General features: G+C 42.3%; 1 protein-coding gene and 1 long non-coding RNA gene across 5 annotated transcripts; one reads left to right on the top strand and one right to left on the bottom strand.

The window, feature by feature from the left end:
• Positions 1-2,404: 2,404 nt before the first annotated feature.
• On the bottom strand, positions 2,405-12,863 carry LOC115654453. The gene is made up of 4 exons (XR_004001193.1): positions 12,822-12,863; positions 6,366-6,447; positions 3,866-3,962; positions 2,405-2,526 (listed from the first exon to the last, which is right to left on the bottom strand). It is a non-coding gene; the product is annotated as an uncharacterized LOC115654453 (long non-coding RNA).
• A 1,095-nt stretch (positions 12,864-13,958) lies between these two features.
• On the top strand, positions 13,959-23,743 carry HNRNPH3 (heterogeneous nuclear ribonucleoprotein H3). Of its 4 annotated transcripts, none has more exons than XM_030568747.1 (10): positions 13,959-14,163; positions 15,815-15,950; positions 16,498-16,636; positions 17,192-17,379; positions 17,777-17,863; positions 18,133-18,248; positions 20,847-20,982; positions 21,684-21,764; positions 21,844-21,933; positions 22,327-23,743. In XM_030568747.1, the coding sequence occupies exons 2-10, from the start codon at positions 15,836-15,838 to the stop codon at positions 22,401-22,403; spliced, it is 1,029 nt and encodes a 342-aa protein (XP_030424607.1). In that variant the 5' UTR covers positions 13,959-14,163; positions 15,815-15,835; the 3' UTR covers positions 22,404-23,743. The 4 variants fall into 4 exon arrangements, with proteins under 4 accessions (XP_030424607.1, XP_030424609.1, XP_030424608.1 ...); XM_030568749.1 differs by having other exon boundaries at positions 13,961-14,163; positions 17,192-17,334; XM_030568748.1 differs by lacking the exon at positions 13,959-14,163 and adding an exon at positions 14,539-15,029.
• Positions 23,744-25,294: the final 1,551 nt, after the last annotated feature.

The following is a 25,294-nucleotide window of genomic DNA, read 5'->3' as shown; positions in this document are numbered from 1 at the left end:
TTTTGATGTGTGTAAAATGGATATTAGGAATAGTACAAGAATGGAGAATAGGAGGCAAGTATGCCGCTTAATTTGTTTGGGATTGATAGTAGGATTGCATAGCGAAAAGAAAGTACCATTCTGGTTTGATATGTGGAGGGGTGGATAGTTTTACACCAGCTAACCCTCTATCTGGGTCACCTAAAAGGTTAGGGGGAAATAGTGCTAGGGTTAGCAGGAAGGCTAATATTAAGATAAGTCCTAGTAAGTGTTTGTATGAGAAGCAGGGGTGGAAGGGCAATTAGAAGAGCACAGCGAGGCACGCTGCATATCAGAGAGTCTTTGAACAACAGCTTCATGACTGACCAGGCTATGGTGTGACAGTTCTGTGTGTTTGTTCTTGATGCAAAGCCACCCCCTTTGGTGAATGTACTTCCCTGTAAGCCAATCCCCTCCTCTCTTTGACCACAGCTGGCAAAGGAAATAAAGTCCCTATTGTTTTGAATCCATTCATTAATTTTTTATTTATTAAAAAAAAATTTGAGATCACTGACAATGCTAACTAGTAAAAGGTAGCCCGGGTGGGGTGGGGGAAGAGGGAAGAACAAAGCCACATTACTTATTGTAGCCACACTACAAATCAAAGCTGTTTAAATGACAGCCTTCTGTTGCTTGGGCCATTCTCTGGAGTGGAGTGGCTGGGTGCCCGGAGCCTCTCCCCTGCATTCTTCGGCATTTGGGTGAGGAGGATGTGGAACTCGGTGAAGAAGGCAGGCGGTTACACAATGGATGCAGTGGGGTTCTGTACTCTAGTTGCCTTTCCTGCAGCTCCATCAGACGCCTCATCATGTCTGTTTGCTCCCCCATGAGCCTCAGCATCTCCTCCTGCGTGTTCTGATCATGTTCACTGTATGTTTTCCTGGCCTCTACCACCAAATGCTTCCATGCATTCAGCTGTGCACTATCAGCACAGGAGGACTGCATGAGCTCTGAAAACATGTCATCATGGGTGCATTTTTTCCACCTTCTAATCTGCAATAACCTCCAGGACAGAGTTGATATGGGGAGCATAGAAACATTTGCGGCTGAAGGGGGGAAAAAAAGGGAGAGTACAATTTAAGACGATACATTTCTGAGAACAAAAGGGAGACTCTTTCACAGTGAATCAAGCAATGCACAGCAGACAGCACATGTGTTTTAGATACAAGGTCGCATTTTGCCTTTTATATTGAGTGCCTGCCAGTATGGTGACACATCACACACGGCTGGGCAACAGAATTCAGTTTCTAGGCAGCCATGGTAAGCCAAAAGGTACACTGCATTGGCGTCTTCCGCCTTCATAACATGTGGGAATGCTTTCAAACTGCAGCACCCTCCTTTCCCATAGCAACCAATGCTGGTTGGTTTTGCTGTTTAAAAGGAGGGGCTGCGGGTTTTGGGGTGGATGTGCAGCACACCCCTCCCCACCAACTGGCTATTCTCCGGGATGATCCCTTTTAGCCAAGCACAAACAGCCCAGCATGACGGGGGTCTAACATGCCAGGGATCACCAAACAGAGGGGATTACTGTTCCCTTACAGAAATTCCCCTATTTCAACCAGGTGCCATGAATGATATCACTCTCCTGAGGCTAACACAGAAAGATAAAAACCGAATGTTGCATGAATGCGGCCAAAACCCAGGACCATTCGCTGCCATGCTTTGTGCTGCAATGATTCCAGACTACTTGCTACTGGCTTGGCATGGTAAAGTGTCCTACCATGGAGGACGAAATAAGGCAACCCTCCCCAGAAACCTTCTGCAAGGCTTTTAGAGTACCTCCAGGAGAACTTCATGAACATGTCCCTAGAGGATTTCCACTCCCCAGGCATGTTAGCAGACTTTTCCAGAAGCTGTACTAGCCGTGAATGCATCCCAATTGTTCAGAGCAAATCAAACATTAAACACAATTGCTTTTAATCCCTGCAGTGTAGTTAGAAATGTACACTCACCAGAGCTGCCTTCTCCGCCTTCATATCTGGGAACAATTCGCCCTGGGAGGGTATTGGCTCCAGGGTGATGAAAAGGTCCTGGCTGCTTGGGAAAACGGATTCTGCACTTGCCTGCTGCACATTCTCCTCCTCCTCCTCTTTCTCATCCACAAAATCCTTATCCGTGTTGCATGAGGCTCCCCCCTTGCAGCTGTCCACGAACAGTGGTGTAGTAATGGTAGGGTCCCCCCCTAGAAAGGCATGCAGCTGATCACAGAAGCGGCGTGTCTGGGGCTCTAACCCGGAGTGACCATTTGCCTCCTTTGTCTTTTGGTAGGCTTGCCTGTGCTCCTTAATTTTCAGGTGGCACTGCTGTATGTCCCTGGAGTAGCCTCTGTCCACCATGCCCTGTGCGATTTTAGCATATATCAGCATTTCTTCTGCTGTATCAGAGTTCTGCCTGCACAGATTCTTCTCCTCATACAGCAATCAGATCCATGTCTTTTGTTCGCTCCATGCTGGAGCTCATATGCAATTCTGGGACTGTATGGTCACTTGTTCTGCTGAGCTCGCCACACTGATCAAACACGAAATGAAATTCAAAAGTTCCCAGAGCTTTTCCTGTGTTCCTGGCTAGTGCATCAGAGTTGAAAATGCTGTCCAGAGCGGTCACATTGGAGCACTATGGGATAGCTCTCGGAGGCCAATACCTTGAATTGCACAGCGCTGCGTCTGCACTACCCCAAATTCGACCCAGGAAGATCAATTTTAGTGCTACTCCCCTCGTTGAGGAGGAGTACAGCAGTTGATTTTAAGAGCCCTTTAGGGCGGCGGAACGGGGTTGTTTGTGTAGCCGCATTGCTTATAAAATCGACCTAACATGGCTAAATTCGACCTAACCTCATAGTGTAGACCAGGCCTCAGCAAAATTCACATTGAACTCATATGTTGCTGAAGTTCATGGGTATACCAGATATCAGTCAACGGGGCCCCAACCTGTTTAGGGATTTCCTCTTGGCCTAAGAGGGGAAATAACCCAGGAGATACTCTGTTCCTTCAGTAGCTGCCCCAGCCCAGTTTCGCATGTTTGGCTCCCTTCACTAATGAGAGTAATGGGTGAGGAAGGTTGCAAGTTATGGGTTTCTGAATATGGACTTCAAGATTTGGTCCTATTTATAACAGACAATAATTTAAGGGGTAGTTGTAGCTGTTTCAGTCCCAGGATATTAGAGAGGCAGGGTGGTGCTTTTATTGGACTAACTTCTGTTGATGAGAGAGACAAGCTTTCGAAATACACAGAGCTCTTCTTCAGGTCTACAAAAGGTACTCTCAGCAGCACAGCTAATATGCAAGGTGGAACGCATTGTCTAGCATAAGAAATTAGCACATGTTCTAAGGAACCATTCAAGGTAGAGTGGCCTGTTAACATCTCTTCAGTCATAGGACAAAATGAGGGTTAGTCAGGGTTACAGGTTGTTGTAATAGGTCATAAATCCAGTGTCTCTGCTCAGTCCATGATTTTTAGCGTCCAGCAGAGTTACAAATTTAAGCTTCCATGCTTGTCTTTTAAAAGCAAAAAGTGTTTTCACAAAGCAGGCATTCTGTCTGACGTATTAGTCCTTGTCCTTAAAGGAAATCTGCACAACGCTTTTTGAGACCTGAAGAAGAGCTGTGTAGCTTAAAAGCTTGTCACTCTCACCATCAGAAGCTGGTCCACTAAAAGATATTACCTCACCCACCTTGTCGCTAGTAATTTTCTGAAGCAACTGAGAGTCCTTTACTGTTCCAGTAGCTTAACTGCATTTTTTGAGGAATATATTTTTAAAAATCCTCTCATAGCTTTTTAATATCAGAAACATTTGACAAATTATGCAAAACTTAGTCACAGTATCAAATAATTTATAAATATACATTACTTTTTATATGGAATAACAGCAGCTGATGCCACTGTAGCATAACCACAGAGAGGGACCTCATTAGTTGGCGTGAACCACCTTAATCCAAAGCAGGAACCTGAAAAAGGAAAAAATATATTAATTATACGAAAAGATCATAAAACTCTCTTCTTTCTCTGTTAATATCTAAATATTTTACAGAAACAATTAACTTGAATAAAACCAGACAAGCCTTAAGCAATCAGACTAAGTCATGCACAGATTTTTAGACATCCACTGTGTGTTGCTTTTTCAAACATCTGTTGCTTGTCAGCCTCTCTAAAATCATATCAGTGGTTTTTCTTAATGACTGAGGGATAAGTACTTTAGAAATATTCTGACATTCCCTGTTGATTTCCAGTACCTCTGTAGAGTCTCCAGACCATAGGATTTAAGACTAGATTTTCAGGTGAGTTCATTTAAGCAAATAAGGACCAAACAGACACTATTAAAAGATTGCAGAATGAGGGACAGATAGTCTGAGAGCCCAAGACTTGAAAAAGCAGGCTTTTATTTAATAAAAGCAAAAAAACCAAACAAACCTAGTTAAGTGAGACTTATGATGGATGATCCCAGGAAGCAAACTAAAGCAGAGCAAAACTGGAACCCAGCTACAAGTCATCCCTGCTGTGGTAATATTTTGTTCCTGCAGATGGAATTGTGTGGTTGAGAGCAGTATGAGATGGAGTCTAGCTATGACATGACTGTAGACAGACAATCAGGTCACAATGCATGATGCTTGTTTGGTTTGCCCTGAGTAGAAAATACACCACAGGGCTCATACTGGGGAAGACTGTTACACTACGCCCCTTCCTCCCCTAAACAGCAATACTGTGTCCCCACAAACAGTGGTAATGCTCTTCTTAACTGCCAGCAAAGAGAAGTGGGATGTAATATGCCACTTCATATGTGAGCACAGAAGGGTCCCAAAATATTACAGCCTATAGTAATGTTACTATATTTTTTGGGGGGAGGGAGGCCTTATTGCTATAGAATACTATTATTTTATCAGTGCTCCACGAATGGGATTGACTACAGCTGCTCCTCCTCCAAAAACACATCCTGTTGGCCAAGAACCCTCATGGGTGGGCTCCATGTTTCCAGAGGCAGACATAGTTTACATAAAGTTCAGGTCTGTGGTATACTACTGACTCTGCCCCCAACAAACACTGTGTACTGTCTTGCTCTCAGCTGCAACCCCATGCCTGTAAATCATCCTCAAGGCCTACCGCCATTCGTCAGACCATTTAATTGTGATCCACTCTTGGTAATGTCATCAGAGTCACCAGCTGAGGATCTGACCCACTATCTATTAAAGTAAATCTAATTATGTAATATTAACTTGTATTTATCATATATTTAAAGGATATGCAAAACCTAAATAAATATATAAGGCTTCTGATTTTTGGTTTTAACTGATAAACACAGATTTAAAAAACTTGATACAAAACAAAGATGCAATTTGTGTTTATACAATAAGCATTGGAAAAAACACCAAAAATCATTACTTGTATCTACGGGCTTCTCTATACGGAGCAATAATGTTGTCTACAGAGGTGTGATTTCTGACATGCACTAAAGTACTGTGCATTAATTGATCCACCCTGCTTAAGGGTTCCCCAATGCACTTTAACAGAGTACTGTTTGAAAAAGCACCACTTTAGAGCGCACCAGGGAACATTACAAAGTGATTACTCCCTACAGTATATACAAAGAGAAACCTGTATATACAAACAAACAAACAAAAACATTATTTTTGAACATCTACATAAAACTCAAAAATGGCTAAAAATAACTCCTCACAAATGAAATTAATAAACGTAAAAATAGAAGCCCTAAATATATAAAATACAAGTAATTAATCCATTTTGACATTTGATGGCAGTATTATAACCCACTTAGTACTATCATATATGTGACAATATATGATATGAGACAATGGGATGTAATACAATCAGACATTGCAGTTCAACTGGAGGCAAACAGTCATGATCTCTTGAACAACCATGTTCTATTCCTAGATCTGTCATTGACTCACATTGAGCCTTGTACAAGTAATAATTTCTGTATGCTTCTGTTTCTCTACCTGTGTAATAAGGATAATTACACTTTCCTCCTACCTATCTCACATGAAGATTTATTAATCTTTGCACAATGCCTTAAAGATATGCATTTGCTATACATTTTACATACCATTTATAAAGTGCTAAGTATTATGTTATCTATGTTGCTAGTTAATATATTGTTGTTATGTAATTCACCTAAAACACAGCACATTGGCAAAGAGTGAATTCACCTTCTTTAAAAATCTATGTACAGGATGCTTTTTCCTATCCTCTTTCAAATATATGACACCATCATATCTCCAAGATTTTTGCTTTATTTTCTTACAGGCTCGTAAATTTGAACCATTAAAATATGGAGAAAGAAATTCTCCTTGTTACGCTGCAAGTGATTTAGTTAGGAAAACATATAGACTTACTTTTGGTAAAATCATCTGTAGGGTGCAGTTTCTGAGAGGTTCATATCTGTTACAATTTTTTGGTGTGAATCTTCATCCAATTCTTAAAATTGAAACAATAAACAAAAATTCAATAGGAGGCCAGCAAATATAGCATCAGACTTTTCAGTAAAATAACTAAGCTATCTCATTTTCTGTTATAATAAAGATAAAGTGATTTGTCCATTTCTAGAAAAGATACGTTCTTATTTTTATGCTTTACACATTTTTTTTCTTTTTCATGATGAGTGATAAATAGCTGTCTGTCTCATTATCTTACATATCTATTGATTAAGTGGGAGAGAATGGGATCATTCAAAAATGTACCATCCTGAAACTCAATCCCATTCATGATTGCAAGCCTTTCTGAAGGCTGGGATTATAGTTCAGACAGGCTCCATATCTGACATCAGTTTATAACAACTCCAACTCTCTCCTTGTAATTTTACACAAGTCCTCCAAATCCTCCCTATCACTCAAGATCCTCTACTAATGGTCAGTAATTCTGGCACTCTCTCTCTGCTGGGCCCTATTCAAATATTGTGTGTAATTCCTAAGGCACCTTTTACTGGAGGCAGCCACCAAAACGGAAGGAATCTGAAAAGAGTGATACCTGGTACCAATCAGAGAGACTACTAGACCTGCTCGACCTTTCAACAGGCTGCTCTAACTCGCACTGGGGGTCCAAGCCAGTGCAAATTGACCACAGGATATGGGAGTTGTAAAGATAGTTTAAAGCCACATTCACTCATTTTTAGTTTCCCTTCCATAGTCTTACATGGATCACACCTTGACCGAACTGGAGAATCTGGTCTTTAAAGTACTGGGACTTAAGTAAATCAGTGAATCTTCCAAAACTCACTCATTACTACTGCTGATAGATTAAAGTTTGACAGTCTGCTAACTCCAATTATTTTCCTCAATCACTTGCAGCCAGTGATCCCAAATTACAGACATAAAATGATTGCTTAATAACATATCTTTTTCTTGAACAACTGATCCTTCGTAACTTACAACATGCTAACTTTTTATAGTAACTGAGTGTCCTTATTACTCCACCGGAACAGTTCTGAATCTTAACCCTTATAAATACGATTAAACAAAATGAAGGCCTGCTAAAATATCGGGGGCGGGGGGTTAATCAGAGTTTATCAGTAATGTTTTGAAACACTGCCATCTCGTGCCAGTTTTGAAATATAACATGATCTACTTTCCCATTTTTCAAGTATCAGAGGGTAGCCATGTTAGTCTGGATCTGTAAAAGCAGCAGAGTCCTGTGGCACCTTAAAGACTAACAGACATATTGGAGCATGAGCTTTCATGGGTAAATACCCACTTCGTTGGATGCATGTAGTGGAAATTTCCAGAGGCAGGTATAAATATGCAAGCAAGAATCAGGCTAGAGATAACGAGGTTAGTTCAATCAGGAAAGATGAGGCCCTCTTCTAGCAGCTGAGGTGTGAAAACCAAGGGAGGTGAAACTGCTTTTGTAGTTGGCAAGCCATTCACAGTCTTTGTTTAATCCTGAGCTGATGGTGTGAAATTTGCAGATGAACTGAAGCTCAGCAGTTTCTCTTTGAAGTCTGGTCCTGAAGCTTTTTTGCTGCAGGATGGCTACCTTTAAATCTGCTATTGTGCGTCCAGGGCGATTGAAGTGTTCTCCTACATGTTTTTGTATATTGCCATTCCTAATATCTGATTTGTGTCCATTTATCCTTTTATGTAGGGACTGTCCAAGTTTGGCCGATGTAGATAGCAGAGGGGCATTGCTGGCGTATGATGGCGTATATTACATTAGTGGACGTGCAGGTGAATGAACCGTTGATGTGTACACACATTTTTGTGTAAGTGCTCAACAGTTTTTGAAATACATCAGCTGATGTAAAGATTGAAAAAAAACATTCAATATTGCCAACTCTCAGGACTTGATCACGAGTCTCACAATATCTGGTGGGTTTTTTTTAAAGCCCCATATCCTGGAGTCAGATAATTATATAATCTATGCTTTCATTTTTTTAAGTAAATTTCTAGATCTCATTGTAGAGGAGATCTTGAAAACGTGAACCTAACAGCACCTACAGCAGAAGGCAAATAAAAATAACAGAAACTTTTTTAAAACTAAAAACTCAAAATTTTCAGCCAATCTCATCATTTTGGAGGCTTGACTCATAATTTTTTAACAGGTAGGGCTGGCAATCCTGTTGGTGTCCAGAGACACTGCAGGTTCCATCATGGGTTTTTCCTCAAGGAGTAGGTTAAATCCCGGCCAGAGCCAGTGATAGGCATTATAGGCACATTCCTAGAATTTCAGGGTTTATCTAGCTGTCATGATTACAAAGATTGGGAATGTGATTTGAATATTACAGATTCAGCAACATCTAAGCCTACAGACATGCTGAAACAATGGTTGTGAAGGGGGGGAACAATCACATGAACCTTAGTGGGATGTTAATTTCAAGACCCCCTGCTCCAGAGGGACCCAGCAGAGGACTGTGTGAAAGGAGGGAAAGAGTGCTTTAAGCACAGCACATCCACATAAACAGCTAACCATGACTACTTAGCTAAATAGTGAGGAGATCTGCACTGCCATTCCTGATCTTCCTAAGAGAAGGAGTGACAGTGCTGCTGTTTCTAAAGGAGTTATAAATTGGCCCCATGCCACTATTCCTGGCTCTCTGGGAAAGGAAATGGGGCATGCCTCAGGCTTATTTAATCCAGTCCTGGGTTAAGTAGGGATGGTTCTAGGATCCCTTTTGGAAGGGGAGAGGGAGTGCAAGGATTTCCTTCAGTTCTCTTGAAACTGTATCAATGTAGAGTATGGTTCTGATTTTAAATGTTTAATGTAAGAAACAGACAGTTTAGATAAATTAGACTAGACAGAGGCAATGCGAGCATCCACAGATAGCTCTACCAATATTCCTCAAACCTTATCTCATGAAACCACCTCTTGTAATGAAACAGTAGTGAATTCTGCATCCCAGTTTAATACTTGTCCTCTCTGGTGAGACTGACAGAGTGCCAACTGGTAGCACTTGTAGCAAGTTTTTAGTGATGTGGACAATTCCACCAGGAATTGGACTGAAACTACCAGAGTTATCAAGTAGCACAAATTTTTATTCTCTACTAACGTGAGCTAAAGTTGAACCAGCCACACAGAGGTAAAAGTCTCTTTATCCAATTAACAGTTCCCTGGGCTTTCTATTCCTCCTGTTCTTCCCTGTTGGAAAAAAAAAATCCACTTCAATAAATGTGTTTTCCTGCTCTGTTGCTCTAAAGCTTTTCGAAAATTCAAATAATTTGGAACAAAATTAGTTTATTCCTAAAATATATATATCAACTTCAAAAAATGTGCTTCTTTAAAGAATTAAACACTTTTCATTGAAAAGAGAATTTAATGTTCATAATAGTTGATGTTAACAGCACTGGTTTGAAACCCTCTCTATCCACAGAGTATCAGATACTGAAGTCTTATTCAAGTAAAACTCTAAATGTATGGAAGTGGAGTCTGTGTAAGGTCAGGCCCAGTTTAAATACAGCATAGATAATAACATTTTAATTGCTTTTAAAATAATTGTTTTAAACTTACATCTTCAAGGAGACAAACTGCTATAAGATTTCCACAAAATGATTGGCATGTAAATGTATCAGTTGTGAAAACAGAAATCTGCATTCTTTCCATCTTTACAAAGTTGCTTTTAAATGTTCTTTCAAAGAGCAGAATTAATCTTTCTCCAAGCACTAGCACAAATCTCAAAGTTAAGTTTCAGTAGGTGTGCAGAAGGACTAGATAATATGTATGCTATTAAGTCTTTCTCATGACACCCCCTACATCTAAGATAGACTTTTAGCCCAACTTCATGAGACACCAAGCTCTTTGTGCTTTCAGATTATCAGGCCCAGTTTTAAATTTAAAATTTGTTTTTAATCTTTCCATTTATATCTTTTGATATAGTTGGATAGCCACTGATATTACTGTGTCCTTAATATAATCTAGCCACATATCCATTGACTCCAGGCTCAACGGGTAGTGATCAACCAATGCCTAGTTGGCAGCCAGTATAAAATGGAGTACTCCAGGGGTCCGTCCTGGGGCCGGTTTTGTTCAACATCTTTGTTAATGAACTGGATGATGGGACAGATTGCACCCACAGCAAGTTCACAGATGACACTAAACTGGAGGGAGAAGTAGATAAGCTGGAGGGTAGGGATAGAGTCCAGAGCGACCTAGACAACTTGGAGGATTAAGCCAAAAGAAATCTGATGAGGTTCAACATGGACAAGTGCAGAGTCCTGCACTTAGGACGGAAGAATCCCATGCACCGCTACAGGCTGGGGACCAACTGGCTAAGCAGCAGTTCTGCAGAAAAGGACCTGGGTATTACAGTGGATGAGAAGCTGGATATTCATTGGCCTGCTAAACTCAGGGTTGTAAATTCAATCCTTGAGGGAGCCACTTAGGGATCGGGGGCAAAAATCAGTACTTGGTCCTGCTAGTGAAGGCAGGGGGCTGGACTCGATGACCTTTCAAGGTCCCTTCCAGTTCTAGGAGATATGTATATCTTCAATTATTATTAATGTGCCCTTGTTGCCAAGAAGGCTAATGGCATATTGGGCTGCATTAGTAGGAGCATTGTCAGAAGATCGAGGGAAGTGATTATTCCCCTCTATTTGGCACTGGTGAGGCCACATCTGGATTACTGTGTCCAGTTTTGAGGCCCCCCACTACAGAAAGGATGTGGACAAATTTGAGAGAGTCTCGCAGAGGGCAACGAAAATGATCAGGGGGCTAGACACATGACTTAGATTTATAGATTCATAGGGTTGGAAGGGACCTCAGGAGATCATCTAGTCCAACCCCCTGCTCAAAGCAGGACCAATCCCCAAATCCCTACGAGGAGAGGCTGAGGGAACTGGGCTCATTTAGTCTGCAGAAGAGTGAGGGGGGATTTGATAGCATCCTTCAACTACCTGAAGGGGGATTCCAAAGAGGATGGAGCTCAGCTGTTCTCAGTGGTGGCAGATGACAGAACAAGGAGTAATGGTCTCAAGTTGCAGTGGGGGAGGTCTAGGTTGGATATTAGGAAACACTATTTCAGTAGAAAGGTGGTGAAGTATTGGAATGGGTTACCTAGAGAGGTGGTGGTGGAATCGCCGTCCTTAGAGGTTTTTAAGGCCTGGCTTTGCAAAGCCCTGGCTGGGATGATTTAGTTGGTGTTGGTCCTGAGGTCTCTTCCAACCCTAATTTTCTATGATTCTATGACTTTCATTTAATTGCTCCAGACCTGACATCAGGGGAGAACACAGTTTTAGGACTATGTTAAAGTGAATGAAAGAGAAAACAATTACAGCTTTGGCTCAACTAGGCTCTGGTGGAGCATAAGCCCGACCAATGCTCTCAGCCTTCTCCTTAATAATGCTACAGACAGCAGAGCATGCAAGTGGTTGAAGGCAAAGTTTGTAGCCAGCTGCAAAAGCCCCAAGTGACACAATATTACAAATGTCTGAAGATGTTCTGCCTCCCCACCCGACCAAAAGGCAAATGGCTAGAAAACGGGCCCCCATCTTTTTTATCCTGAACATGCACTAACACATTTGGCCTAAAGCCGGCCTTGATAGCCAGCTCAATCAATTCCCCTGAATCGGGTCCTGCCCCTAAGAGGGCCCCGCGCCCAAGCCCCGGTACGGCGTACCAGCAAGAGCCAGTGTGCTGTACCGGGGTGGCCCGGCTTCCTCAGGGGGCAATTTAAAGGGCCTGGGGCTCTCTGCCGGGGCTGGAGCCCCAGGCCCTTTAAATTGCCACCAGAGCCCCACTGCTGGAACCCCGCCACTTCCCCAGGGCTCCCTCGGCTATTTAAAGGACCAGGGCGGTATAGAAGCAGGGGAGCCCTAGGCCCTTTAAATAGCCCCCGAGCGCCGGTCTGCTGCTGCTGCTACCCCGGTGGGGGAGGGAGGAGGAAGGGGTACTTACCATACAGGGTGGGCTGTACCCCCTGCCCACACCAGCCCCGCACCCTCTGCCCTGCCCACAGCCAGCCCCTGCCACATCCCCTGCCCTGTCTCCAGCCCACTCCTGCTGCACCCCTCCCCGCAACCCTGCCCGAAGTCAGCCAGCCCCCCCACCCGCCTCCAGCCAGCCCCACACCCATTGCCTTGCCTGCAGCCAGTCCTTCCCCCCTGCAGCCAGCCCCTGCTGCACCTCCCTGCCTGAAGCCAGCCAGTCCCGCACTCCTCTGTCTCCAGCCCTGCCAACCCATGCCGCACCCCCCCCCCCGCGGCCTTGCCTGAAGCCAGCCACCCCAAAGCGCCCTGTCTCCAGCCAGCCCTCACCCCTTGCCCTGCCTGCAGCCAGACCCTACCTCCGGTCTGCCCGCGCCCTGCCTCCAGCCAGACCCATGTCCACTGGTGCCCTGCAGTTCCCAGGGCAGTAACCGTGCATACCTGATTCAATGAGGGGGGCAGGGAGCAGCTGGGATCCACACATGTGCACACCCTACGGTGACCAGACAGCAAGTGTGAAAAATTGGAACGGGGGTGGAGAGTAATAGGATCCTATATAAGAAAAAGACCCCAAAATTGGGACTCTCCCTATAAAATCGGGACATCTGGTCACCCTAGCACACCCCCAGGGAGTGGCAGGGACCCACACATGTGAAACGGATCTCATTTCTAGTTCAGGCCCATCTTTTAAAAAAGGACTTTAGGTAGAGTTAACATACATCTGTATTTTCCTGGACGTGTCAAGCTTTCTGGTTCTTAAATCGCCATCCAGGATATGGACGTATGGTAACCCTATCGGTACAAAAAGTACATACTGTGGCTCATCCCTTAAATCAGAATTTTTTATAGGGAACCGATTGCTAACAAATGAAACACTTTTTAAAACTTTTTTCTAGTCATCGCTGCTGGGGCCCCACCGAAAATATTTGAATTGGGTCCTGCACTTCCTAAAGCCGGCCCTGCTGGCTATCGTCCCCTTAGCAAACATCCCAAACAACCACTGTGCTCCTGCGCTGGCCCTGGCAGTGTATTCCGTGGCTACAATCAGCACTGCACACAGCCGGGCTCCCTCCCGGGCAGAGGTCAGTTAAACGAGAGATCTTGTCCTGCGAGGCTGAGGTCCAACCCCTGTAATGGAAGGCAGCAAGGGAGGGCGGGAAGGTGCTGGCCTGCCTGGCGGGCAGGTCACAGCGTTCAAGGTGAGAAGGAAGCTACCGCCTGTGGGGCGAGAACATGGAGTTTCGCACCTCAGGGCAGAGCTGTCTGGTTCCGTTACGAAGGCACAATAGTCCTCACTTCCGCTACCCTCCACTCAACAACTACGCATGCGCCACCTCCCTTCCCTCTGCTCTGGAACCTAGCGGAACCGCCTCAGCAGCACCTTGGCGCTGCCTTTGCGCTAGGTCTTCTAAAGAATACCTTACGCATGCGCGCTTACGCCTACTGTTTTGTAACGCATGCGCCCCTGCACCTAATAGCCACTCGGCGTTATTGTCGACCAGTCCGTCACTTGTGCGTGCGCTTTTCTTAGGTGCGCATGCGCCATTCCCGGTACCTTGGGCGTGAGCAGAGCTGGGGTTCTCGTGCGTAGCGTGGCTATCGCGATACTTGTGTGCCCGCGACGCCATCGTACTTGGCTGTTTCTGCCTTCGCTGCGTAGTTTGCCAAGCAAGCAACGCGCCCGCCGGTGAGAAGCGAGGAGGCGGAGGTTTCTTCGCTCCCCCCACCCTCCACCATAGAGCCCACCGTCGCCGCACATCGAGGAGAGTGTGAGGATCTCCCGGTGAGTACGGGGAGAAGGGCCCGAGCTAGTCGCAGCCCAGCCCGCCCGGTGTACCCGGAGGAGGTGGCTGCAGCAGTTCGGGCCCTGGGGGCGGACAGACACCTCCGCCCCCGAGCAGGGGGGCGGACGAGCGTGTGGAGGGCGCTGAAGGCCGCGAGAATCCTCTCGGTGAGGGTGGTGCGGCGGCGACTCTTCGCGTCGCGAGGCCTAGCTCAGGCGCGGCCGCCATTTTGAGTGGTGGCGTTGAACGCGGCAGTGGCTGCGGGAGCCCGACTCGCGGCCGGGTGGTCTTGGGGGGGGGTGTGTGGATACAGGCTGCGAGGTTCCTGGGGAGATGGGAGTAGGCGCCTGAGGGATCCCCTGGAGGACAGGCGCTCGGGGGGTGGGGATGGCTAAGTATCTGCGGTAAATGGCGCCTGGAAGCGGGCGGCGGGAGAGGCGCGCACTTGGCGGTAGTTAGTATTGCGGCCTGGCTGAGCGGCAGCGCGACCACAAAGGCGGGCGGTCACGGAGAGCGACGTCTCGGCCTGGCTGACGAAGAGGCGGAGTCGCCGTGTAACGTGTGCAAGGTCTCGCCATTGTCATCCCTGTGCCCAGCCTCGCGGCCTATTGTGAGACACTCTTTCTCCTCCTCTTCCCCCCCCCTTGAGATTAGTGTGATCCGAGGCGCGGATTGACTGAGCCTCCCGCTCTGTGAAGGGATCTGTCTCATTCAGAGTGGATTAGTCGCCCCCCTTTCCCGGGGTTACTGCAGCTTGTTCCCCAAAGACTTCCTCTGTCGGGATAATAATTTCTGCCTCACAAGGGTGTTGTGGGAATTAATCCATTAACAGATACACTGCGCTTGGAAGACAAAATTGATTTATGTAAGTGCTAATATTAGTAGTTATAGTATAATAATCATTTTGTTTTGTTGGCCCAGTAGCATATTTGCATTAAAACTAAATATCGTGTTTTGGTGCTTAATTCATACAAACGTCTATAATTTATAAACATTCTTGGTGTGTTTTGGTAGTAACATTAATCATCCCTTGATCAAATTTGAATCATACTATAATACTGAGATTTTAAAAGGGTCCTTTGTAATGGCACAAGTTACAATTCAGCTTTCACTTTTATTCTTGCACTGTCTACCCCTGACTCTCAAGATAGTTCTTGTTTTCTATATTCCTCTTCAGCTTTTTAATTTAAAGCATTCTGATCTTTAGAAAAGTTATTCTTGTGCCTTCAAAAAAGGCCAATACAGCAGACAAAGTTAAAAATGGGACATAATACTAGATTTCATTTGTCAAGGGTTAAGGGGGATTTTTTTTTTTGTATAATCTCAACTCCCTTTAAGCAAGGCAAGTGAAGATATGCATGCATGTGAGAGACTGTCAGACTCTAGCGGGATTGTGTACTATATTTTGTCTGCTTTGTGTGTTCAACTAAATCTCTGGCAGTACAGTACCATATCTGATACCCTTCTGAATGTATCTTGCATATCATAGTACAACTCCAGAATGTAACAATAATAGACATTATGATGCATCATATTAGCTTGTAACTGAGGTAAAATTAAATGTGTATGGAGATGAGTTTTGGTGGGGGATTAGAGGTAGCAATACATTATGATTCTAAAACACTAACTTTTCCTCCTTGTTTTTTGTAGTGTGTTGATTTAAGTAGCAAGATGGACTGGACTGGGAAACACAATGGTCCAAATGATACATCTAGTGATGGAACAGTACGACTTCGTGGACTTCCATTTGGTTGCAGCAAAGAGGAGATTGTTCAGTTCTTTCAAGGTATCTCTAGTATAGTCAAAGTACAGTGACGTAGTTTTCTATAATATCAATGTTTAACATAGTTTAACTTTTAATACCCACTTTTTTGGATGGGAGGGGGAATCTTGTTTTAAACTTTAGATTGTTTCTCCAAACTGTGGATTATACTCATCTAATTAAAGTACAAATAAGTTTAGATTCAGTAAAGACTAGAATATGTCTAACTTTTAGTCAAGGTAGTAAATGTATCATGCATATTGAAATAATTTACTCTGTGTATTAGATTTTGGAGCACAGTTAAAATATTTGACTAGTAGTTATCTTCATATAATGTAGGCAGACTTATTCCTGTATAGCTTAAACAAACAAACAAAAACCACTACTAGAACAAATATGGCTAAAACATTAATGTTGAATGAAAAATCATTGGCTTGTCTTGTTGGGTGATGGGGGAAACTAAGCTTATTTTTTTGTTGTTTAGATTTGCTTTAAGTATTTGCTACAGATGGGAATGTTTCAGCCTTTAACACTGTTCCCCTTGATGGGGTTATTTGTCCTTGGGTTAAAGGGTTGGAAATCGTGCCAAATGGGATAACATTGACGCTGGACTACCAGGGGAGAAGCACAGGGGAGGCCTTCGTGCAGTTTGCTTCAAAGGAGATAGCAGAAAATGCTCTGGGGAAACACAAGGAAAGAATAGGGCACAGGTGGGGATGGAGAGTTTGGGATGGTGTTAAATCTTTATTTTTGGGGGTTGTGGGTCAGTAATGCTTTTTTGGGGAGGTGGGAACCATAATTTAACTGGCTATTTTAAAGAATTTATATTTATGATCCTAAGTTTAACTTGGAAAATACAATAGCTTTGGGGGTGGGGGAAAGATAGTAATACTATGTAGTTTGCTAAAATCAGAATTTTATCTTTTTGTGTAGGGTATTCTATGATAAATCTATAGTCAGCCATTTTTCAACTGTATTATTTTATATTGGGGGAACAAGTTTCAGAGACTTGAATTTAATTTTTACAGTTAGAATTTTCAAGTAGTAAATTTTACCAATGTAAAATTTTCTTTTGATACACTTAAGAATCGTAAGGCATTAGGTGAAACTTAAGTTGTATGGTATCTCTAGTCACTTTTTTTTATTGGATTTTGCATCTAGTTATAGAAATGACATTTAAATAATTTTCTACAAAATCTGTTGTAACTTTCAAACAGCTTATGCATGTATTCTTATTTGTGCTTTGAAAATCCTCTCTTACTTAGGTACATTGAAATCTTCAAAAGTAGTAAGAGTGAAATCAGAGGATTCTATGACCCACCAAGAAGAATGATGGGACAACAACGACCGGGACCATATGATAGACCATTAGGAGGAAGAGGGGGTTATTATGGAGCTGGGCGTGGAAGTATGTATGACAGAATGCGTCGAGGAGGTGGTGGATATGACGGTGGTATGTGTATCTAATGAGCAAAGGTTCTGTTGTCAGTTTCTTCATGTTTCTGACATTTTAGTCAAGAAATACAGAAATGGCAGTAATATCAGTACCTACTAGGTTTGGAGAGTCTTTTTGAAATCTGGATTGCTATCTGTGGTGTCATTACCAAATGGGACCATGAAAATGGTGACACGTGTTTATAAAGGTAAAGGAATGGTATGAGAACACATCAGGATATTATTTTTTAATTGATGCAGGGAATTTTTCATTTACACTTGATGCTGAAAAATCCTACTATCATTAGCACATAATACGAATTACCAAAAGGTTGCAAAAATGTTATTGTTCATATATTGTATTATAATTTTGTAATTATAGTACATTCACACACTTTTCTTCTTAAATTGTACAGGATATGGTGGCTTTGATGATTATGGTGGATATAATAACTATGGCTATGGAAATGATGGCTATGACGACAGAATGAGAGATGGGAGAGGTAAAATCAGGAATTAAAAATTTTATACATAATGAGCTGTTTTAAAGGGTATTCCCAAAGAACAGATATTGGTCTCTTTTATATGAGAAGGAATCACCAGATTGTCAATTTAAAGTAAAAATATCTGGCATATATGAGTATTGGGGTTAAAATGTTTTTGTTAGCAAGTCCCAGTCAAGAGTGGCAGTTGCATGATGAAAATAGCAACCAGTGGTAGTAATTGAATCTTTCCAGCCTTTCATGAGGTTCTCAAGAATATTCTTTTACAGGTATGGGAGGACATGGCTATGGTGGAGCTGGAGATGCAAGCTCAGGTTTCCATGGTGGTCATTTTGTTCATATGAGAGGATTGCCTTTTCGAGCTACAGAAAATGATATTGCTAACGTAAGTATGATAGGAAAAAGTTCCTCCTACTGTTGTGCTGTAGCTTTTCATGTTACTCTCTCTCCCAGACATAGCTATTTTTATTCATAGTTCTCCATATTTTTGTTCTAAGAGTCAGCAGTTAGTCTCGTTCAATCTATTGTAGTTTCTCTTGAAGCGGAAACAATTGCTTATATCTGCAGCAACACAACACTGGACTTGCCATTTAGGGTTGGGATTTTCAGAAGTATTGTAGACAGGCACCCAACTTTCACTCAAAATCAATGAGTGATGGGTGCTTAACTCCCTTAAATGCTTTTGAAAATCCCATCCTAATGCACTCAGTTTTGTGTTGTTTTTTTGACTAGAAGTTTTGAGAAAATTATCAGGTTTATGCCTTAGCCATCTGGTTCCAGTCCCATTGGTTGAGATTTAGTTGCAGAACATGTTCTTGATATGAGAGCTCCTAACTAAAACTTTTCAGAATTATTAGAATGTTACTAGCATACTATGAAACAGCAGAAATAATTAAAATTGAACAGTTCTTAAAAAGAGGGAGGGGAGTGATGTGTTTCTGACATCAGATTTACAAACCAGTGACTAAGTAACTACTAAAATTTTCCAGCCATAAATGAAAACTATTTAGGTTCTACTTCAGCTTAAGTGGTACCACTTATTACCCTCTGGCTTCTCTCCACACTAGTCTTGTTATCCAACAGCAGTTATATCTCAATCTATATTTGAGAGAAATGCTTCTAGCCGTTCAAAAGGTGGGGATATCCAGCCTGTATTTAGATGATACAAAGCAATTTTTTTCAGTTCTAGCAGGGGATGTTAGCTTGTCAGATTTGGAAATAATTGCAATTTTAAGGCTGGAAGCAGCCCTTATTTATAAGATGATCTCTTGCATAACTGCCCTAGAGTAATTCCTGTATCAAGCCCAATAACTTGTGGTTTGAAATACAAAAAATATTTTTTTCAAAAGATATACAAGCTTGATTTAAAGACTCTGGGCTTGTCTACATCACAAAGTTGCAGCGCTGGTGAGGGGGTTGCAGCGCTGCAACTTAGGAGGTGTACACATCAGCAGGGCATCACCAGCGCTGCAACTCCCTGTTTGCAGCGCTGGCCGTACTCCCGTTCTGTCTCGGGTGTAGAGGATCCAGCGCTGGTAATCAAGTGTAGACACTTACCAGCGCTTTTCTTGACCTCCGTGGAATAAGCAGGTATCCCAGCATACCTGAGGATACCTCTCTGGTAATCAAGCAGGTCTCCTTCCCCGCGGTTTGCTCCGGTGTTCTCCGAATCCCCCCCCAAGTGGGTCTCCTTCCCCGTGGTTTGCAGGGGGGTTCGGGGAACGCGAGAGCAAACCGCGGGGAAGCAGGTCTCCTTCCCCGCGGTTTGCTCTCGCGTTCCCCGAACCCCCATGCAAGCAGGTCTCTTTCCCCGCGGTGTGCTCTCGCGTTCCCTGAACCCCCATGCAAGCAGGTCTCCTTCCCCGCGGTTTGCAGGGGGGTTCGGAGAACGCGAGAGCACACCGCGGGGAAGGAGATCTGCTTGCAGGGGGGTTCGGGGAACACTGGAGCAACCTGGGGAAGGAGACCTGCTTCCCCACGGTTTGCTCTCGCGTTCCTTGAAGCCGCCCAACAGTGCTGCAGTGTGGCCACATCTAACACCATTTGCAGCGCTGGTTGCTGTAAGTGTGGCCACTCTGCAGCGCTGGCCCTATACAGCTGTACTAATACAGCTGTAACAACCAGCGCTGCAAAACTGTAGATGTAGACATACCCTCCAAGTGACTGACTGATCACTATGTCCATTGCTAAATTGTTCCAATCCCAATTGGAGGGGTGGGGGGAAACATGCCTCAGATTCAAGATGAAAACATAATTTCAGCTTCTGTCATTGGATCTTTTTATGGTAAAGAACTTTGCTATAAAGCTTTGATGCAGAACGCACTTACGTAGGACTGATAGTTTGCTTGATGTGTGATCCCTAAAATTATTACTGAACCTATGGACTGGTGGGAGTGCCTGGTCCAAAACACCTTTCATTACTTACTCTGTACTTTGGCTTTCATGTGGCACAGGCAACAACCATTATTTGGCTTACCGTATTTCTTAATTTCCCAGATACGCACCTTACCCAGGTATCTCGTTATGCCCCAGTTCTGCAGACACATACTTAAGTGTTTGCAGGTTAAGAGCTTTAACAGTACACTTAAATTTTTACAAGTTATCACTTACCTTTCTGTATCTAGCCTGCCTGTTTGACAAATGGGATATTACTTATCCATCTTACAGGTAGAATCTTAAGTTTTGTAAAGGTCCTTGGATAAATCTTACTATGATAAGATGAGGTAGTATTCATAGAGAATATAGTCATGCCTAGAAGGGGAATTAATCTGTTCATACTCTAGGAATAAGAAACATTGGACTGACTGAGAAAATTAGAACCAAAAATTATTCAGTAATTCCAAACATTTTTCTTTTAAACTGTCACTTATCATAATGAGCTCCTTAAAATTGTAATTTAAATTTTGTTGCTAAAGCTGTTTAATACAGTGCTTGAATATTATTTTGATATTAGTGAACAAACATTGTTAATTTAATTTTTTAGTTTTTCTCACCACTGAATCCTATAAGAGTTCACATTGACATTGGGGCAGATGGAAGAGCAACAGGAGAAGCAGATGTGGAGTTTGTAACACATGAAGATGCAGTGGCTGCCATGTCTAAGGATAAAAATAACATGCGTAAGTATTACCATTGTGTGAACTTGAACCATTCAGTGACCAGCCCTAACTGGATTCCTAGGTCTTTTGCGCATATACTAGATGAGAGCTGTCAGTGGGGTGTTGTAAACACTTAAGATGAAATCGACAATATACTTTCAGCTCACTTATTTCCGCTTGCCTTCTGCTTTCTCTATGAAATACATGTTTTATTGAAAGTAGGAAGGAGAAGCAGTTCTTAAGGTGCTATGAACAGGACTAGAGCCTGCTAGTCTGAGGCATAGTGGAAGTAGAGAGTAGAGGCAGGCTCTTGCCTTTAGACACTTCACATCTGCAGATCATGAAAGTTCCTTTAAATATCTGAGCTTGCACCTAGGCTGCATTGTGGTGTGGCTTAATTTTTCTGTTTTTCTTTCATGGCTTGATTTCATGTTAATAGCTTGTAAAAAATATTGAAAGTCTGAAACCTGTTTACTCACAAAGCAGGGCAGCATATGCTGCACATGCTAATATATATCAGCTCTGGCATGGGATGACCACATGCAGCGTAAGAGGCTTCAATGTCTATTCAGTTAAGTCACTGTCTTTGAGACTACCAGCAAGGGTGCAAATTGTGACCGTAGTCATAATGAATATAGACAGTTATCTACTATGAACTAATCTTAACATAGACTCTGACCTAAAATACTGAGTAGCTTTTTGTTTTCTTTAATTTCTTAAAGAACATCGATATATTGAACTGTTTCTGAATTCAACTGCTGGAGGAGGCTCAGGAATGGGAGGCTATGGCAGAGATGGAATGGGTATGTATGGCTTCAGATTTTAGAACATTAGCAAATACACACTTGATCTCATTATAACATTGCATTTTTTGCCTCCCAGATCAAGGAGGTTATGGCTCTGTTGGCAGAATGGGAATGGGAAGCAATTACAGTGGAGGATATGGTACTCCTGATGGCTTGGGTGGATATGGTAAGTAGTGGTTTTGTTTTTAATTAAGTGAATTAGCTACGAGTCCTACTATCACTTTGAAAGTTTTTTCAAGTGAGAACCTGAAAATTTAGAATTGATGCATTTTTAAAACTTGAATTTATTTATTTTAACCAGAAGTGAGGTCTTTGTTACAGACCACCTTTTCTCCCACTGGTGAATGAATCAAACTTCTGGCAACTAGCAGTTGTTTTCACACAGAAAAAGAAATACTGGGAAAGAACATTTTTAGCTGCGTTCCAATGTAATTTAATGCTTTAAAACAAGGGGTCTGTATCATCTAGGCAGGTCTCAGGTGATCAAATTGAGAACTACTTCTGAAACTGGTAACTGCTCAGAGAATTGAGTACACAATATAATCAATTTATTTTGCAGGCCGTGGCAGTGGAAATAGTGGTGGATATTATGGGCAAGGCAGTATGGGCGGAGGTGGATGGCGTGGAATGTACTGAAGAGTGACCACCTACAAAATATCCTGGAAGAAACAGTATCTGGTCTACTAGACTTTCTTACAAAATTTAATTTCTTTTGTATTTTAAGAACTTTATAATGACTGAAGGAATGTGTTTTCACAATATTATTTGGTAAGCAACAGATTGTGATGGGAAAATCTGTTTTCTGTAGGTTTTATTTGTTGCATACTCTGACTTTAAATAAATTTTTATATTCAAACCACTGATGTTGATACTTTTTATACCAGCTACTCCTAAGGATATATTGCATATTCAAGAATGCATTTGGTTTAAGATGTGCTATTGGTTTATTAAAGGTGGTTGTATTGTAACACTGATTCCATTCTCTGTAAACATGGTATAATTGAATCTTAGATTAAAAATACACTTGTTAAAAGGAATAAGATAGAAAAGTAGATTAGTTTGGTTTTGGTTACAACCTCTTCTAAATTGTCTTTCAAGTATATACTATTAAAAAAATCCCACAACAAAATACTAAGTTATATGGAGGCTAAAAGTTATAAATTTGGCTTCCTTGTTTTTCATGTCAAAAGCGCTATCTTCAAATGCACAACTGCATAGGTTGGTTGGTGTCTGATCTGTGTCCATAAGAATGGGCAACTCAGTACCTCAGTTTGCTGATCCTTGCACTAATATCTAGAAAGTTTCACATTTACTGATAAATCTTCATGTCTGTATACTTGCAAACCGATTTGTCTTGTTAAATTATCTTCAACCATTACTAACGTTTCCTTTTCCATATGGACAAGACACAAAAATAAATGGGGCAGAGTACTAGTTACATTAAACTATATCTGGTTCTAATATACTTAATATCCAAAACATGTCAGAATATTAAGACATTAAGTCAAATTGTGCACAGGTCTCATTTTCCCGAGTCTGTTCAGAAAATAAAATACAAGTAGTTTTGCTGCTGATAGCCTGCATCTGTTCAAAATTCGACAGTTTCTTTTTTCTGAAGAAAGGACTCATCATTTTTAGGAGTTATTTGGCATCCAAATACCCCTTCAAATGAAAGCAAACATAAGACCAATACTTCTCAAAATACTTTCACACACTCCAACTACATCTGGGTAATGTTTTTGTGCATTTGTGACACGTAAGATGTTTGGAACCATATTGTTTGAAGACACTAACATACATGATGTATAATGAATAAAAAGGTATTTCATAATTCTCAGCCACCGTGCTCTTCCAAAATTTAACTGCTTGTCCTTAAATGCCTCCCTTTAATTTGTCAAATGTGCTCTTGGTTATTGAAAGTTTGTCACCTGTTTTTGCTAGTAATGTGTTTGTAATAAATGTGTTATTGTGGGAGACAATAGAATGGAGTTTATTTTGCTAGGAAGTGTGCGTGTCAAATTAGCGTAAGAGGTCTACAAAACATCTGAGAGAATTAAAATGGGAGTGTCTTGTTCAGTATAGCTACAGCTGCAATAGTATTAACCTTTTCCATTCCTCCCCTCAACTTCTTATCATAGAGCAGGCCCTATTATATGAAAAACCACAGCTGAATCTGTTTGTGGTTTTTGTTTTTGTTTTTTAATATGGACAGCAGATTGCTTGAGTCACAACCCATCTGAAACTTGTGCTCTAGACTTTTTGAGTTTGTGGTGAGGTCAAACCTTAAGTGCTGAGTGGCTGCAACCAAACTGGTCTGGGTGAGGAAAAGGCATGCTAGTTAGATACTAGGGAAAGGGGCTTTGATCCTGAATATTCTAGACCAGCAGTTCTCAAACTCTGGGTTGCAACCCCATTTTAATGGATTTGCCAGGGCGGGTTTAGACTTGCTGGGGTCGGGCCAGAACTGAAACCTGAGCCCCACTGCCAGGGGCTGCAGTTGAAGCCTCAGGGCTTTGGCCTTGGGCAGCGAGGCTCAGGTTACAGGCCCACTCCCTGGGGCTGAAGCCCTTTGGTTTTGGCCGCCTCGCCCAAGGCAGTGGGGCTTGGGCAGGCTAAGTCTTTAGTCCCCATTCCTGGGGCCACATAATCATGTTTCAGAGTAGCAGCCATGTTAGTCTGTATCTGCAAAATGAACAGGACTACTTGTGGCACCTTGGAGATTAACATGTTTATTTGAGCATGAGCTTTTGTGGGCTACAGCCCACTTCTTCGAATGCATAGAATGGAATATACTCTGAGTATATATATCTCCTCACTATATGTTCCATTCCATATGTCAGTCTGTAAGGTGCCACAAGTACTCCTGTTCTTTTTGATAACCATTTTTGTAGAAGGGAGTTGCAGTGCAATGTTTCAGAACCCCTGGTTTAGACTGAAGTGAACTTCATCTGACACGATGCCTTACTTACACTGAAAATATTAGTAGCATAGTATTGAACGAAACTGCACCACTCCATTACATAGGCTTTCTGCTATCTTTATTGAGGGGGAGAGCTATCTAGGGTAAAGCTAAGTAAGCTTCCCTCAGTCATAAGTAGAAAAGTTGGATGTGTCTAGTGCTGGGTTGGGACAAAAATGCCTATAACTAAGGCCCTCTGTAAACCATATTTTCAGGGATATGGGAATTGTCAAAATATCCCCAACTATACCTTTTAAATTTGTCCCTTGAAACTGACTAAATTTAATTGTAAAATTCCTTCAGAGCAAATTCAATACCTTGCCCTTTAGTCATTTTTTTTACATGATTTACACAAGGCCCTACCCATAACTATTGTACATGCAATGAGAGACCTGTTGAAAATTAGGTGCTTGCATGTAAAATAGCTGAAGTTGTGCATTTCTTTGCCTTGTTCCTAGCTTCTTTTGAAATGTGGTGGATAGCTCTTATAGAAGTTTACTTAAAGAGCTTTCTCATACTACTTGTTGCACTGTGACCTAATTTCTGTAAAAGGTCCAACTGCCAAAGG

This window comes from Gopherus evgoodei, chromosome 7 (genome assembly GCF_007399415.2).
Source record: "Gopherus evgoodei ecotype Sinaloan lineage chromosome 7, rGopEvg1_v1.p, whole genome shotgun sequence".
NCBI lineage: Eukaryota > Metazoa > Chordata > Testudines > Testudinidae > Gopherus > Gopherus evgoodei.
Note: the sequence above shows the minus strand (reverse complement) of the source record. Positions and strands in the feature narration are given on the sequence as shown.

Excerpts from the sequence above, each read along its gene's own strand:
- HNRNPH3 (XM_030568747.1), top strand. The coding sequence starts at position 15,836 with ATGGACTGGACTGGGAAACACAATGGTCCAAATGATACATCTAGTGAT. Across the intron at positions 16,637-17,191 it reads AAGGAAAGAATAGGGCACAG|GTACATTGAAATCTTCAAAA; the intron begins GTGGGGATGGAG and ends TCTCTTACTTAG. Across the intron at positions 17,864-18,132 it reads CAGAATGAGAGATGGGAGAG|GTATGGGAGGACATGGCTAT; the intron begins GTAAAATCAGGA and ends ATTCTTTTACAG.